At 38.7% G+C, this 15,349-nt stretch overlaps 2 protein-coding genes across 5 annotated transcripts in view; one reads left to right on the top strand and one right to left on the bottom strand.

Moving 5' to 3' along the window:
* dok7b (docking protein 7b) overlaps positions 1–6,801 on the top strand; it is a 51,788-nt gene extending 44,987 nt beyond the window's left edge. Inside the window, exons 11-13 of the mRNA XM_051945933.1 lie at positions 5,294–5,443; positions 5,634–5,810; positions 6,665–6,801. Of these exons, the coding sequence (XP_051801893.1) occupies positions 5,294–5,443; positions 5,634–5,810; positions 6,665–6,801 (464 nt within the window). The remainder of the gene's footprint in view (positions 1–5,293; positions 5,444–5,633; positions 5,811–6,664) is intronic.
* lrpap1 (low density lipoprotein receptor-related protein associated protein 1) overlaps positions 6,286–15,349 on the bottom strand; it is a 141,368-nt gene continuing 132,304 nt past the window's right edge. For all 4 annotated transcript variants that reach the window (XM_051946350.1, XM_051946351.1, XM_051946352.1 and 1 more), the window contains 5 exons: positions 14,741–14,861; positions 12,403–12,558; positions 11,439–11,521; positions 10,714–10,890; positions 6,286–9,932 (listed from right to left, as the gene is read on the bottom strand). In XM_051946350.1, coding sequence (XP_051802310.1) covers positions 9,864–9,932; positions 10,714–10,890; positions 11,439–11,521; positions 12,403–12,558; positions 14,741–14,861 — 606 coding nt within the window. In that variant the 3' untranslated portion in view covers positions 6,286–9,863. The remainder of the gene's footprint in view (positions 9,933–10,713; positions 10,891–11,438; positions 11,522–12,402; positions 12,559–14,740; positions 14,862–15,349) is intronic.

Genomic DNA, 15,349 nt, shown 5'->3' with positions numbered 1-15,349 from the left:
TATTAAAAAGTACTAGTTTAGTATGTCTACCAAAATATTCAAAAAAATATTCAATATTCTAGTTTCGTATGTCGTCCAGACTCTGGAAAAAAATGGTCATAGTTTAGCATGTCATCCAAATTGTCATTAAAACGTCATAGTTTAGTATGTCGTCCAAAATGTGGAAAAAACATCATAGTTTAGTATGTCGTCCAAAATGTGGAAAAAAAAACCATCATAGTTTAGTATGTCGTCCAAAATGTGGAAAAAACATCATAGTTTAGTATGTCGTCCAAAATGTGGAAAAAAAAACCCATCATAGTTTAGTATGTCGTCCAAAATGTGGAAAAAAAAAACCATCATAGTTTAGTATGTCGTCCAAAATGTGGAAAAAACGTCATAGTTTAGTATGTCGTCCGAAATGTGGAAAAAACGTCATAGTTTAGTATGTCGTCCAAAATGTCATTAAAACGTCATAGTTTAGTATGTCGTCCAAAATGTGGAAAAAACGGCATAGTTTAGTATGTCGTCCAAAATGTGGGAAAAAACGTCATAGTTTAGTATGTCGTCCAAAATGTGGAAAAAAAACGTCATAGTTTAGTATGTCTTCCAAAATGTGGAAAAAAATGTCATGGTTTAGTATGTCGTCCAAAGAGTTATTAAAAAGTACTAGTTCAGTATGTCTACCAAAATATTCAAAAAATATTCAATATTCTAGTTTCGTATGTCGTCCAAACTCTGGAAAAAATGGTCATAGTTTAGCATGTCATCCAAAATGTCATTAAAACGTCATAGTTTAGTATGTCGTCCAAAATGTCATTAAAACGTCATAGTTTAGTATGTCGTCCAAAATGTGAAAAAAAAACATCAACATTTATTGTTGTCAATACTGTCACTAAAACGTCATAGGTTCATATTTGTAATGAAGGTCAGCTTCATTGCCTACATGGAGTTCACATGAAAGATGAAGGACACAAGACAATGACTGTTTTTATGGGTTTATTGAATGTGGTTTTAAGGCTGGCATGTGCTGCCAATTGCAGACATGTGCTGTTTGGTGGGTTCTCCTGGCAGCACTGGGTGAAAACCCTGGTGAGACCTGCAGTTTAGTATGTCGTCCAAAATGTGGAAAAAACATCATAGTTTAGTATGTCGTCCAAAATGTGGAAAAAACGTCATAGTTTAGTATGTCGTCCAAAATGTGGAAAAAAAAAAAATCATAGTTTAGTATGTCGTCCGAAATGTGGATAAAACGTCATAGTTTAGTATGTCGTCCAAAATGTGGAAAAAACGTCATAGTTTAGTATGTCGTCCAAAATGTGGAAAAAAAACATCATAGTTTAGTATGTCATCCAAAATGTGGAAAAAATGGTCATAGTTTAGCATGTCATCCAAAATGTGGAAAAAAATGGTCATAGTTTAGCATGTCATCCAAAATGTCATTAAAACGTCATAGTTTAGTATGTCGTCCAAAATGTGGAAAAAACGGCATAGTTTAGTATGTCGTCCAAAATGTGGGAAAAAACGTCATAGTTTAGTATGTCGTCCAAAATGTGGAAAAAACGTCATAGTTTAGTATGTCGTCCAAAATGTGGATAAAAATGTCATAGTTTAGTATGTCGTCCAAAATGTGGAAAAAAATGGTCATAGTTTAGCATGTCATCCAAAATGTCATTAAAACGTCATAGTTTAGTATGTCGTCCAAAATGTGGAAAAAACGGCATAGTTTAGTATGTCGTCCAAAATGTGGAAAAAAACGTCATAGTTTAGTATGTCGTCCAAAATGTGGATAAAAATGTCATAGTTTAGTATGTCGTCCAAAATGTGGAAAAAACGTCATAGTTTAGTATGTCGTCCAAAATGTGGAAAAAACGTCATAGTTTAGTATGTCGTCCAAAATGTGGAAAAAAATGGTCATAGTTTAGCATGTCATCCAAAATGTCATTAAAACGTCATAGTTTAGTATGTCGTCCAAAATGTGGAAAAAAAACATCATAGTTTAGTGTGTCGTCCAAAATGTGGAAAAAAACATCATAGTTTAGTATGTCGTCCAAAATGTGGAAAAAAATGGTCATAGTTTAGCATGTCATCCAAAATGTCATTAAAACATCATAGTTTAGTGTGTCGTCCAAAATGTGGGAAAAAACGTCATAGTTTAGTATGTCGTCCAAAATGTGGAAAAAAAACGTCATAGTTTAGTATGTCTTCCAAAATGTGGAAAAAAATGGTCATAGTTTAGTATGTCGTCCAAAATGTGAAAAAAAACATCAACATTTATTGTTGTCAATACTGTCACTAAAACGTCATAGGTTCATATTTGTAATGAAGGTCAGCTTCATTACCTACATGGAGTTCACATGAAAGATGAAGGACACAAGACAATGACTGTTTTTTATGGGTTTATTGAATGTGGTTTTAAGGCTGGCATGTGCTGCCAATTGCAGACATGTGCTGTTTGGTGGGTTCTCCTGGCAGCACTGGGTGAAAACCCTGGTGAGGCCTGCAGTTTCGTGTGTCGTCCAAAATGTGGAAAAAAACGTCATAGTTTAGTATGTCATCCAAAATGTGGGAAAAAACGTCATAGTTTAGTATGTCGTCCAAAATGTGGAAAAAAAACGTCATAGTTTAGTATGTCGTCCGAAATGTGGAAAAAACGTCATAGTTTAGTATGTCGTCCAAAATGTGGAAAAAACGTCATAGTTTAGTATGTCGTCCGAAATGTGGAAAAAACGTCATAGTTTAGTATGTCGTCCAAAATGTGGAAAAAACGGCATAGTTTAGTATGTCGTCCAAAATGTGGAAAAAAAACGTCATAGTTTCGTATGTCGTCCAAACTCTGGAAAAAAATGGTCATAGTTTAGTATGTCGTCCAAAATGTGAAAAAAAAACATCAACATTTATTGTTGTCAATACTGTCACTAAAACGTCATAGGTTCATATTTGTAATGAAGGTCAGCTTCATTACCTACATGGAGTTCACATGAAAGATGAAGGACACAAGACAATGACTGTTTTTTATGGGTTTATTGAATGTGGTTTTAAGGCTGGCATGTGCTGCCAATTGCAGACATGTGCTGTTTGGTGGGTTCTCCTGGCAGCACTGGGTGAAAACCCTGGTGAGGCCTGCAGTTTAGTGTGTCGTCCAAAATGTGGAAAAAACGTCATAGTCTAGTATGTCGTCCAAAATGTGGAAAAAACGTCATAGTCTAGTTTGTCGTCCAAAATGTGGAAAAAGCATCATAGTTTAGTATGTCGTCCAAAATGTGGAAAAAAAATAAACATCATAGTTTAGTATGTCGTCCAAAATGTGGAAAAAACGTCATAGTCTAGTTTGTCGTCCAAAATGTGGAAAAAGCATCATAGTTTAGTATGTCGTCCAAAATGTGGAAAAAAAATAAACATCATAGTTTAGTATGTCGTCCAAAATGTGGATAAAACGTCATAGTTTAGTATGTCGTCCAAAATGTGGAAAAAACATCATAGTTTAGTATGTCGTCCAAAATGTGGAAAAAAAAAAAACATCATAGTTTAGTATGTCGTCCAAAATGTGGATAAAACGTCATAGTTTAGTATGTCGTCCAAAATGTGGAAAAAACGTCATAGTTTAGTATGTCGTCCAAAATGTGGAGAAAAACGTCATAGTTTAGTATGTCATCCAAAATGTCATTAAAACGTCATAGTTTAGTATGTCGTCCAAAATGTGAAAAAAAAACATCAACATTTATTGTTGTCAATACTTTCACTAAAACGTCATAGGTTCATATTTGTAATGAAGGTCAGCTTCATTACCTACATGGAGTTCACATGAAAGATGAAGGACACAAGACAATGACTGTTTTTTATGGGTTTATTGAATGTGGTTTTAAGGCTGGCATGTGCTGCCAATTGCAGACATGTGCTGTTTGGTGGGTTCTCCTGGCAGCACTGGGTGAAAACCCTGGTGAGGCCTGCAGTTTCGTGTGTCGTCCAAAATGTGGAAAAAACGTCATAGTTTAGTATGTCGTCCGAAATGTGGAAAAAACGGCATAGTTTAGTATGTCTTCCAAAATGTGGAAAAAAATGTCATGGTTTAGTATGTCTTCCAAAATGTGGAAAAAAATGTCATGGTTTAGTATGTCGTCCAAAATGTGAAAAAAAACATCAACATTTATTGTTGTCAATACTGTCACTAAAACGTCATAGGTTCATATTTGTAATGAAGGTCAGCTTCATTACCTACATGGAGTTCACATGAAAGATGAAGGACACAAGACAATGACTGTTTTTTATGGGTTTATTGAGTGTGGTTTTAAGGCTGGCATGTGCTGCCAATTGCAGACATGTGCTGTTTGGTGGGTTCTCCTGGCAGCACTGGGTGAAAACCCTGGTGAGGCCTGCATTTTAGTGTGTCGTCCAAAATGTGGAAAAAACGTCATAGTTTAGTATGTCGTCCAAAATGTGGAAAAAACGTCATAGTCTAGTATGTCGTCCAAAATGTGGAAAAAACGTCAGTCTAGTATGTCGTCCAAAATGTGGAAAAATAAAAAAACATCATAGTTTAGTATGTCGTCCAAAATGTGGAAAAAACGTCATAGTTTAGTATGTCGTCCAAAATGTGGAAAAAAATAAACATCATAGTTTAGTATGTCGTCCAAAATGTGGAAAAAACGTCATAGTTTAGTATGTCGTCCAAAATGTGGAAAAAACGTCATAGTTTAGTATGTCGTCCAAAATGTGGAAAAAACGTCATAGTTTAGTATGTCGTCCAAAATGTGGAAAAAAATAAACATCATAGTTTAGTATGTCGTCCAAAATGTGGAAAAAAATAAACATCATAGTTTAGTATGTCGTCCAAAATGTGGAAAAAAAAAACATCATAGTTTAGTATGTCGTCCAAAATGTGGAAAAAACGTCATAGTTTAGTATGTCGTCCAAAATGTGGAGAAAAACGTCATAGTTTAGTATGTCGTCCAAAATGTTAAAAAAAATTGTTTAGTATGTCGTCCAAAATTTGACCAAAAAGTCTTAATATGTTGTCCAAAATGTGGAATAAAACGTCATAGTTTAGTATGTCGTCCAAAATATATTAAAAACATCATGGTTTAGTATGTCGTCCAAAATGTCACTAAAACGTCATAGTTTAGTATGTCGTCCTGAAAGGCTGCATGTCTACAAAAATATGCTGCATTTCTGACAATGACTTATGGGGGAATGAACAGCCTTGGCGAAGTACTGTGCTCTCTGAGTGCTATTCTAGTTAATTGATTTGAATACTTCTACCAAGGGGCTCATTGTGACATTATCAAACACTAATGTTCAGAAAATCTGTTTCCAGACCCTCCTCTCTGTCACACAGAGAAACACAAAGACAGCGGGGATGTTTGGAAACTGGCAGGTCTGAAGAGGTTTTTTCCTTCTCGGCCACCTTCTGCTCCTCCACCTCTTCCTGTTTCACTGAGCACGCTCAGACCAACATCAGCTTGTGGTAAGGAAATGATATTAATTCTAACAAATTGAAATCAAAGTCTGATGTTTTTTATTTTATAAGTAGAACAGTTTTTGGTTTCTTGAATGTCGGCGTGCAAAAACAAAATGCTGTTATCAATAGTTGATCTTGCTGGTTCCAGAATCAAACAACCAGTTCGGTCGCTCTCCTTTTGGGTTTTCTCCTTCAGGTGTGTTTCAGTTTCGACATGAAGCTCCTCTGTTCCAGGACACCAGGCCTAATGGCGACAGTACTGTTAATTATGTCAACATCCCCATTAGCCCCCTCCCGGCTAGAACTAGAGAGCTGCACTCCACTGAGTTGGACCTGCAGGAGCCCGGCTCGGCTCCCCACAGCGCCGTGAGAGGTAAGACTTTGCAGCTCTGCAGATGCAGAAAACACTGCACCTCAAACAGCCATTTTACATCACATTGTCTTTTCCCACTGCTGCTTTCATTTGGCTTCATCTTTGGCATCCCACATCTCTGTCACCCTTAGGCATAATATGTTACCAGCATATACAGCATTATAGCAAATGGCACACTTCATAGGTTTATAGATTCACGAGGAGCAGCAAGCAGAGGTTGGGCAAAGCAACATAGAAATGGAGGATGAAATATCTTTTTGCTGGTTACAGGCAGGGTGTTTGATTTAATTATCTTCTCAGTCGGTGTACTAATTCTTACAAATGTACCACCCTCTAACCCAAAAATAGGAAAGACACTGCTACATTTCACTGAAATGTTCCTGCTTGCATCTTTATCAGCTTTAAAGAAGTGTATGAAAATGTGGTCTTTGTGTCAGCTCATATTAAGTGCATTCAATGAATGCAGAGACACGACTTCTTGATGAAAAACAGGCATGAATTTAATTTTCGAGCTTAAATTATGTATGTAATATAATCACATATATTTGTACTGTGGAAATGAAACAATTTAAAACAGTGACATGATGCAAATTACAACAGGGAAAATGTAATAAAACTCCCAGGTGTGAAAATGAAAGAACTTAAATGCATTTTTGAATCAGAGATGAAATGCTTTAAATCTGTATTTCCAACATACCAATAAAAATTATTTATACAGAACAAAATGGCCCAATAATGTGTTTTAATGATTGATGATCACTGCATGTTCTCACTGTATGCATCAATGGCAGGATAAGACACGCTGTAGGAAAACACATTTCTTCTCTTATCTCCCCCCTTTATTTCCTGACCAGAAGAGGGCTCTATCAGATACGCCCACCTCGACATCACTGCCATGGAAACGGCTCAGAGAGTGGCGATGGAGCATGTTCAGGGCAGAGAGGACAGACTGACTCAGCCGGAGAGCAGGCGGCTAAGGCCACCAAAGTGACTCGGTGGCACTTCAAAATACTTTTCTTTTCTCTCTATCTGTCTGAATAAGCTGAAATGCTCAAATGCAGTTGATCATCATACCAGCCATTGTTGACTTAAACACAGCCGTAGTCATGCCAGTGTACAGAAATTCCCACAATCAATCCATTCCACTAAGAATAACAGGAAAAAAACCTTAATGTCTGGGAGTTCTCTAATGCAGCTGCCATCTTGTCTTGTTTTAGTGTAATTTCTTACATAGTTGTTGTTAAACGAGCATTTTCCTGCAATTTTCTTGATAGCCTTTAACCTGGAAATGTTACTTGTTTGGCTGCATGGCACTTATATCTGCAGAGGCTTGAGGAAAACCTGCCTCTTTTAAGATTACTGCTGAGGATTGGCATAAATTAGGGCTGTGGTCTTCAGGTCGATTGGTTGGTTTGCATCTCTCATCCGACCAAATCTCCATTGGTTGAGCGCATTGACAAGAACTGTCAATAGCCTTTTCCTGATTAAGCATTATGTTTGATGGCAAGAGGAAGATGCAACGGGATTGTTTTCAAAACACCCTGCCTTTTGAATGTTTTTCACTCTTGCAACCTATTGGACACCGGTAGGTTCCTCAACATTTACTGAATGTGCACTCTGAGTTGGCTCCACACTAATTGACACCATGTGAGAGACGTCATCAATGTGGCTGCCTTTTGTTAAAATTAACAGCTTACAAGCAGCATATGAACATTGCAGAAGGCAGTTTGCATATCACAGCATGGCACATCATCTATAAACAGTAGGCTAACTTGTCTGCATTTGGATGTTCCATCATGCTTGAGGCTTTGAGTGTGAACTTATTACAATTAGCATATTTCAATATGTTTGATCTAAGAGGTAGTTTTGTAACAGCGGGCACATTCAGTAATATATTTTAATGGCTCCAGTGTGTGCCAGTAGCAGCAGTTACGCCAAGAGCAAGCTGGATGTAAAGCCTCTTCTCTAATCAAAGCAGGAAAATCAGTATGGGTATTGTCAAGTTAAATAACTTTAGAGTCTAATGAAAAGAACCAGTTACCTGGTTGAGGATTATCTCTCATTATCTCTAGTTTAACTGAAACAGTGGACTGAGTGCACTTTGTTAGCTGTGTTACCCTAAATAGATTCTAAAACTGTTTTTGTTGCATATTAAATCTTTTTAACCTCCTTATTAATGTAATGAATCTATATATACTCTGTGTGCTACACGAGAAATCATGAGCAATATAACCCCGACAAGTTAGCCCTCCATTTTTAGACCATATGTCATGCTAGCTGTTGAGCTGTGATACACAAGCTGCTGTTTGTTTACACTCAACTTTGTTCCATTCTTATTATTACAAATTGCAGCCACACTGACAACTTGTTAGACATCATGTTAGTAAGTTTGAAGCTGATACAGAGTAAACTATTATTAAATGTTAAAAAGGTCAGACCTTGTCTCTTCATTAGTTTGGGGGCGTTCAAAGTTGTGAAAATGTCGGAGTGTTCACAGGTAGTCTGCTCCTCCTGCCAACAAACATAATTCATTAACCATGGAAGATGATCGATGAAGCGCTTTTTCTTCTTATAAAACACCTACCAATGAGAATATGGTTGGAAGAGCGCATATTGACCGTCTAGCTGACCTGGACATTATTGTCCTAGTACAAATAGACTTAATTATGAAGGAATGGCACTGAACAAATGTTTACCACTGACAAGAGACAAACAGCAGCTTTAAATAGCATTTTGTTAGATTTTTGTCAAGCTGGAATGTCATTTAAATTCTAGCTAGATTTATTTTCTTTAGACTGTTGGGGCACAGATTATGTATTGTTAGTTCTCTCACCAATTTCCTGTTTGGGCTTTGGACAGAATATGATCTAATTCTAAGATTAAACCCTCGTCATCGCACTGACACCTTCCTATCAGCTGCTAAGAGCCCCAACCTGCCTGGGTATCATTCCACATCAGAGCGGAAGAGCATTTGATTGAAAGAAGCAGCTCAGAGTTATACCCCACGTTCAAATTGCATTAATCCAGGTCCATGTGGCCCAAGCAGGACACGACTGAGTAATCAGCCACCCAGTAACATTATTCATCACACTAATCAATGCCTCTGCTGCTGGTCTGTGAGGGAGGGAACTGATGAATGGAAAAGCACAGAGTGCGTTTTGATTTCTCACCTCCCTCTTTATATCATCTGGACAAAATGTTCACTATCCGACGCAAATTTAGTTTTGTAGTTTTAGTTCCCCACTAGTGTCTCTCATGAGAAAACAATGAGGAAAAAAGTGAAGAGTGAGAAAAATGTAACATTTTACCAAGAATAAGCCTCTTAATGTCACTACAGACACTGCTTTCCTCTACAGGACTTGTAAATACTAATTGTTTTTATTTATGCCAAGACAGTATGAATAATAATAAACTATATTTTTAACATTATGTATGTATGTTGTTGGCGCCTGTATCTTATGGAATAATAAAGGTTGCTGTTTCATTTTCAGGTCCCTGGGTGTCAGTGCTTCTTCTAATCTCCATTGTTTTTAATTGATCAGAGTTAGATTACAATGTTTCAGCAGATGAATTGCTACAGAGGTGTCAGCCTACGTTATGTAGTATTTAAGAAACTAGCACTCAGCTGAACTTCAGCTCCCAATCCCTCAAAAGGTACTGAAACAATTTTGGCTATACTGAGGCAGTGTTTTTTTTATCCTCAAACAGACATTTCTTCGACATCTGCCTGCTGTTAGCTGTACAAATACATATTGCTATAGAGGACAACAGTATGTGAACTATTCTATTTTACCTTGACTGTGAATCTGATCAGTTATTTATTACAATTATCAGAATGTCATATTCAGACTATGTACAAACAATCTACATTTCATTCATTCAGCAATTTGCAGAATAGAAAAGTACAAAACCTTAAGTGGAAAACACTGATTAATATACATTTTACAGTTGTTGCAGGGGAATGGTGGAACATAGCGTACCTTGTGTGACAGCAGAGCAAAATATTTCAGTTCATTTAACCTTCAGTGATGTGCTGAACATGATCTGAGCCTCTCAGAGCTCATTGTGTTGGAGTCCCTCACGAGAAATCTTGTTGGACAAGTCCTGCAAATGTTTCTTCATCTGAAATCATACAAGAGAAGATGCATATGACTGTTTAACTGCAACACGGCTGATATAGATCTGTAGGAAAGGCACGTTTACAACCAAACATGACGTTTCTGACATACATGAGCGCAGTTGTCATATTCTACTACTTGGTTGTTTGTTTTTTTTTTTTTTTATATCAAGTTTTAACTGAGACTAGTCAAACTTCTGCAGTGTTCAGAGAGGGATTTTTTTAGTATTTGTTATATATTCCTGTCTGATACAATACTAACAATATATGTTGAGACCTGATAATACTTTAAATGCAAAAATAATTCTGAATCCAATATTTAATATGCACCGCAAGCCCAATTCTTAAAAACAAGACAAACCACATTAATCCATCAGGATATACTTGATGATCATCATGCTGAACAATGAATTGCCAGCTGTGCTGCCAATATTGACCATTTTTGAAATTCAATGTGAAAAATTTGTACTTCCCATCTGTCAAATTATGTTTAAGAATTTCAAATTAACAAGCATGCTTTGCCCCTTTAGTCCCCTTTGGTACATTTTTCTTACCACAATATGTGCAAATAATAGTTATAAAATAGTTACAGAAGTGTACTTTTTTTTAAGTTAATGATTACAATTGATGAACTGTTGACAATAGGTTATTGTTTAGTGCTGCAGAAATCAGACTACTCTTCCATGACATTTTCAGTATTCTATTAGTTAATACTGCAGTCGGACAGTCACTGCAGAGTAAAAGCAAGCAGAACCTCCCCTTTTTTTTCCCCTTATCTCTGCCTACCTTGTAGCCCATCTCCCTCGTCTTCTCGGCGAGCGTGTTGTACTTTTCCTGGTTCCTCTTGATGTGCTCTTTGTCTCCTAAGGCCTCCACATGTCGCAGCTTCTGGTGGGACAGCTCCAGCTGCTCCTGGTAATGGCTGTGCTTCTCCACCTTGGTCTCAAAGTGATGCAGCTCCTCCTAAATGAACGTGAAAAAGGAGGGCAAACGTAGAGGGGTGTAAGTTCAGTTCACCTTCAATTACATGCACAGCTGCACAGGGGAGCCGATACGCATCTCAAGTGGTGACTAGGGAGGAAATAACACGGAGAAAATTCTAGCTGAATGTTTCCCCAGGTAGCTTAAAAAAAATTGAAACTGAAATTGAGTTGCTCGCTGCATTCATCTGCTCAAGGGACAAAGGGTGAAAAGAGCACAGTGAGTAATACGAGAGCGGCATACTTATGAATTTAAAATGTGCAATGCATAAAATGTGATTAGAATAATAAGTTGCTCTCTCCGTTTTCGTGGCTCAGCAAACACAAGTAGTACTTGGCTACAAATTACACAACGAAGTAATGCTGTTAATACCACAGTTAGCAAAAGAGTGCTTGATTAAAAAGTTTTTAAGACTTGTACTCCAAAAGTTGGCCTGCGGCACTCTGATAAAACAAAAAGTGTTATCTTGAAACAGATTAGTTGAAAGCACAAGTGTCCAAAAAACTGCAACAAGGGATGTTGAGCGTTACCTTGAGAGAGTCCAGCTCATCTTTGCTGAGGTTGGCTCTCTTGGCAGCCTCCCAAAGCTCAATCACACGAGGCTCCCGAAACTCTACAGAGCAGGAAGAGAGAGAAAGACGCAAATAATCCAAGGCGACAGTTTGGAGCCACAACAATACTTGAGAGGGATGGAGTTTTGAGGAGGAGCAGGAACAGTAGGTAGTTTTTAAGATACAATCGCAACGACACGATAACCTACCATTGCTGCTCAGTCATTTTATTGAAGCACAAAATAAGAAAGCTGCTCGCATTCAAATTCCAGCTTGAGGTGCTTTGACACATTTATACTACAAAACTGCACATGTAACAAAACCAGATGGAAGAAAAAAAAAGAGGTTAAGACAGTTTTGTGCAAGAGGAAGGAGGATGAGAACAAGAGGCTGAATGAGAAACAACCTGGAGGGGGAACAAAGAGAGACAAAGTGAAGGAGTCATTATGAATCAACGGAAGGTACATCGCCTTCATCTAAACTCCCCAGCAGACTCCCACTGAGACCTCACACAAGCTCTGCACTACACCCGACTAAAAGCAGTCCAATATGACACTGTAATATCGCTGAGGAGTGTTATACAGAAGACAAGCTTTGAGAAAATGTGATCAAGAGTAATGTTTTCTCCATTAAACAGCACAAAGACGAGCTGGTTCACGTCACTGAATGAATGCAGCGCCATGAGCCGCTTTAAATAACCTCTTTCAGACTCTTCTTTCTAGCATCCTTTATACTGAAGAGACAATTTTTAAACTAAATGCACCAAAACACTTAAGCCGCCTGCATATCAACACTCGGCAACCACGATGCAGCAGTGTGTTATTATGATTACAAATCCCAGTAATTAAGCTGATGAGATAAATCCAGAGTAAGACTGAGATGCAGAAAAGAGACAAGCTGAGCATGTGTGTATGTGTTTTGTTTTTTTTTTTCTCGTCCTCACCGCTGTCTTCAGTGAAGCCCTCGTGGCTGAGCTTACGGAGGCGCTCGAAGCCCTGGTTGAGGTCTCTCATTTTCTGCTTCAGCTCTGTGTGCTTCTGGTGCAGCACGTGCTCTTTGGCATCGCCCTCCAGGGGAGAGATCACATTCTTGTGTATTTCTGTTTAGACAAACAAACAAAGTGAAAGAAATGGGAGCAGAGGAGGTGGTCGGACAGAGGTAGGAGTCAAAAGCCGGCGGAGTGAGGCGAGTGGGTAATGGATGAGGGGATGAGTGGAGGAAGAACAAAAAGTAAGGAAAAATAAAGTAGGACACGGAGAGTAAAGCAATAAAAAGTGGAAGAAAAGCAGCCTTTAATAAGGAGAGTTTAGTTGTACCTATAAAATAACCTGTAAAACCTCTATGACATTTCATACGACTGCCTTTATCTTAATATATATGATTTATTTTTCCACAAGAACTTGAAGCAGCCTATGAGCTTAATCTCACGGGTTAATACCGCTGTGAGGTTATGAGATTCCTGCCCGTCGAACTCAGGCACGGAGGTGAAAATCAAACAAAGGCCAGGTGGACGGCACAGCTAAATGATAATGGTTGGCATTTGGTTTAAGCAGAGAGAAAAAAAAAAGAACTAAATGAAGGCTGGGGATCCCAGACAGGCAGTAGATGGAATGGGTGAGGATGTTGTGGAGGTGCACAGAGACTCCCCTCAAGACAACGTGTGATTGGCTCAATATTTAAGTACATCAGACAAGCAGAAAAGTACCTCCGGCTTGTTGGGCATTCACGTAACACTGTGGAGCGCTAAAGGAAATGTTCTGGCAAAAAAAACAGCTGCAAAGTGTCAGTCACATTCAAAAGAGACGTGCCTGTCCTCCACATGTCTATCTGAAACACAGTGGGGCCCATCAGCTCTGCTTAAAACTCACAGCTTGATGTGATGTGACAGGCGCAGATAGAGCAGAGAGCAGTGGGTGGCAACATGTGCAGTCTGATACCTGCCACCTACGTACATGACCACAAGACTGAACAAACACAGAGCACTACAGACTGAACACTCCGAGCCTATGAAACAGTACTGTGCAGAACAGCCAAATACGAGAAAAAGAGAAGGGAGAAGGTGCAGTTTCTGCATTACCTTACTTTGTAAACCGCCTTCATAGTGGGAAAATAAAGTTTTATTTATTTTCTTTGTGTAACCCAAACGGACAAAATCTAAAATCCTCATCTGAGATGATGAAAGCTATGAAGGCATCAACCTACTGTGTCCACCGAGACTTTCTTCTTCAGACTCTACGTGTTAAAATTAAAGGAGGTGTTTAACATGTCATGTGACCAAAATGGACCAATCCTGTGCTCCCTACTTCAGTCAACAGGTTGTTATAATGGAGAGCTATGTTGGATATAAATACTTATTACAGGAAAAAAAACACTGTTACTGCAAATGACACAAGAAATGATGATGGTATAAAATTATTGTCAGTTAATCAAATTATTTCACCCTTCTGATTCTTATTGCAGCTGCTTATTTCTGACCGCACAGCTTCACAAACTTCATAGATTTAAAAGACATATTGAAGAAGTGCACTTAGACCTGACACTGCAGATATCACTTTGCTTTTTGGACACATTTAAATTCAAGCTAATGTCATACATGGAATGTTCAATGTAACAAATACCACAATTGACCAATCACTTTTCTAATATGTGTTCTATTAGATGCAGTATCAGTAGTGTAAAACGGCCTTGACAGCAAAGTAGTGTAGTAAGTACAACAACATATTTTTCATGTTTTCTGCATTGCCAACTGAATGCACGTAGGTTCCCATGGCAACACAATGCACAGTATGCAATAATGTAACTGCACAGGTATATTCACTAGTATTAGTAATGCACAGGTTGGCAGATAAAACGTCTTCCCTCAGCTGAGTTTCTGATCCGATTTGTCAGAAACTGAACAAGAGCTGTGCGGCATTAGTTACCATGGCGATCTGCTAAGGTTAAAAGACAGCCAGCTTTTTGACACTGAACACTTTCAGCTCAACATACCTCACTAACCCATTAATCTTCCTTTGTAGTGCAACCCTCTAGGACAAGAACCGCAACTTTGCCAGCATACAAACACTTATATAGCATGAAAAGAGCTGGTGAGAGCTGAGGAGATGGACAGTGTGTACTGCAGAGAGAGAGAACTCAAATAAAACAAGAGCATAGCAATAGAAAGGAGGACAGGACTTTAAAGCTTGTAAACCTGGCCTCCAATAATACCAATAAAACTCAGCAGAGGTGGTGTGACTCCCCTGCTTGGCAGAAGAGCAAAGACAGTGATTCATGCAGCTCACCTTCGGTCCTGCTGACGGTATCCATGAGGATGTTGTACTCGTGGACCTTGTCCTTGTGGTGCTGGAACTCCCTCTTCAGGCTCAGCATCTCCTCATTGGAGAACTTTCCAGAGCTCTTGGCCTTGCAGGGGGAAGAGCAATCAGAGGTAGAGTGGAGTTAGTCACAAAAGTAACAGAATAACAGGGATACTTTAGAAAAAAATAGTAAGCCAAAGAGTCAAAGCTTGGCACTGAGCAGTGCTCCAGATTAAATTTTTTACATTGGTTGCAGCCGTTTGGCAGTGTAATAATCAGTGCAACTGTTGGGTTTCTGTGTTCTCTTATTAAGGGGACGCCGTGAGCACTGTTCCCTCTAAGCTGTGCACTGCTGACACGATCTCAGCGCACAGAAATTCTGTGTTCTCGGATTGGTCAAAGCTCAGAAAAAGGGTCAAAAACGTCAACAAAAACCGGGTCGGGAGTGATCGGACGTGGAAAAAGCTGAAAAAGAGAAGGTTGCAGTAGGAAACATCAACTACTCAAGTCCTCCATGGCACTTGAGTTTAGTGAATTAAGGTAAGAGCAGAAAGGGAGCTGACAATCGGACGCGGTTCTTCCACCAAGAGAGGA

The sequence above is a fragment of the Acanthochromis polyacanthus genome, chromosome 3, assembly GCF_021347895.1.
Source record: "Acanthochromis polyacanthus isolate Apoly-LR-REF ecotype Palm Island chromosome 3, KAUST_Apoly_ChrSc, whole genome shotgun sequence".
NCBI lineage: Eukaryota > Metazoa > Chordata > Actinopteri > Pomacentridae > Acanthochromis > Acanthochromis polyacanthus.
This window is presented reverse-complemented; position numbering and strand designations above follow the sequence as displayed.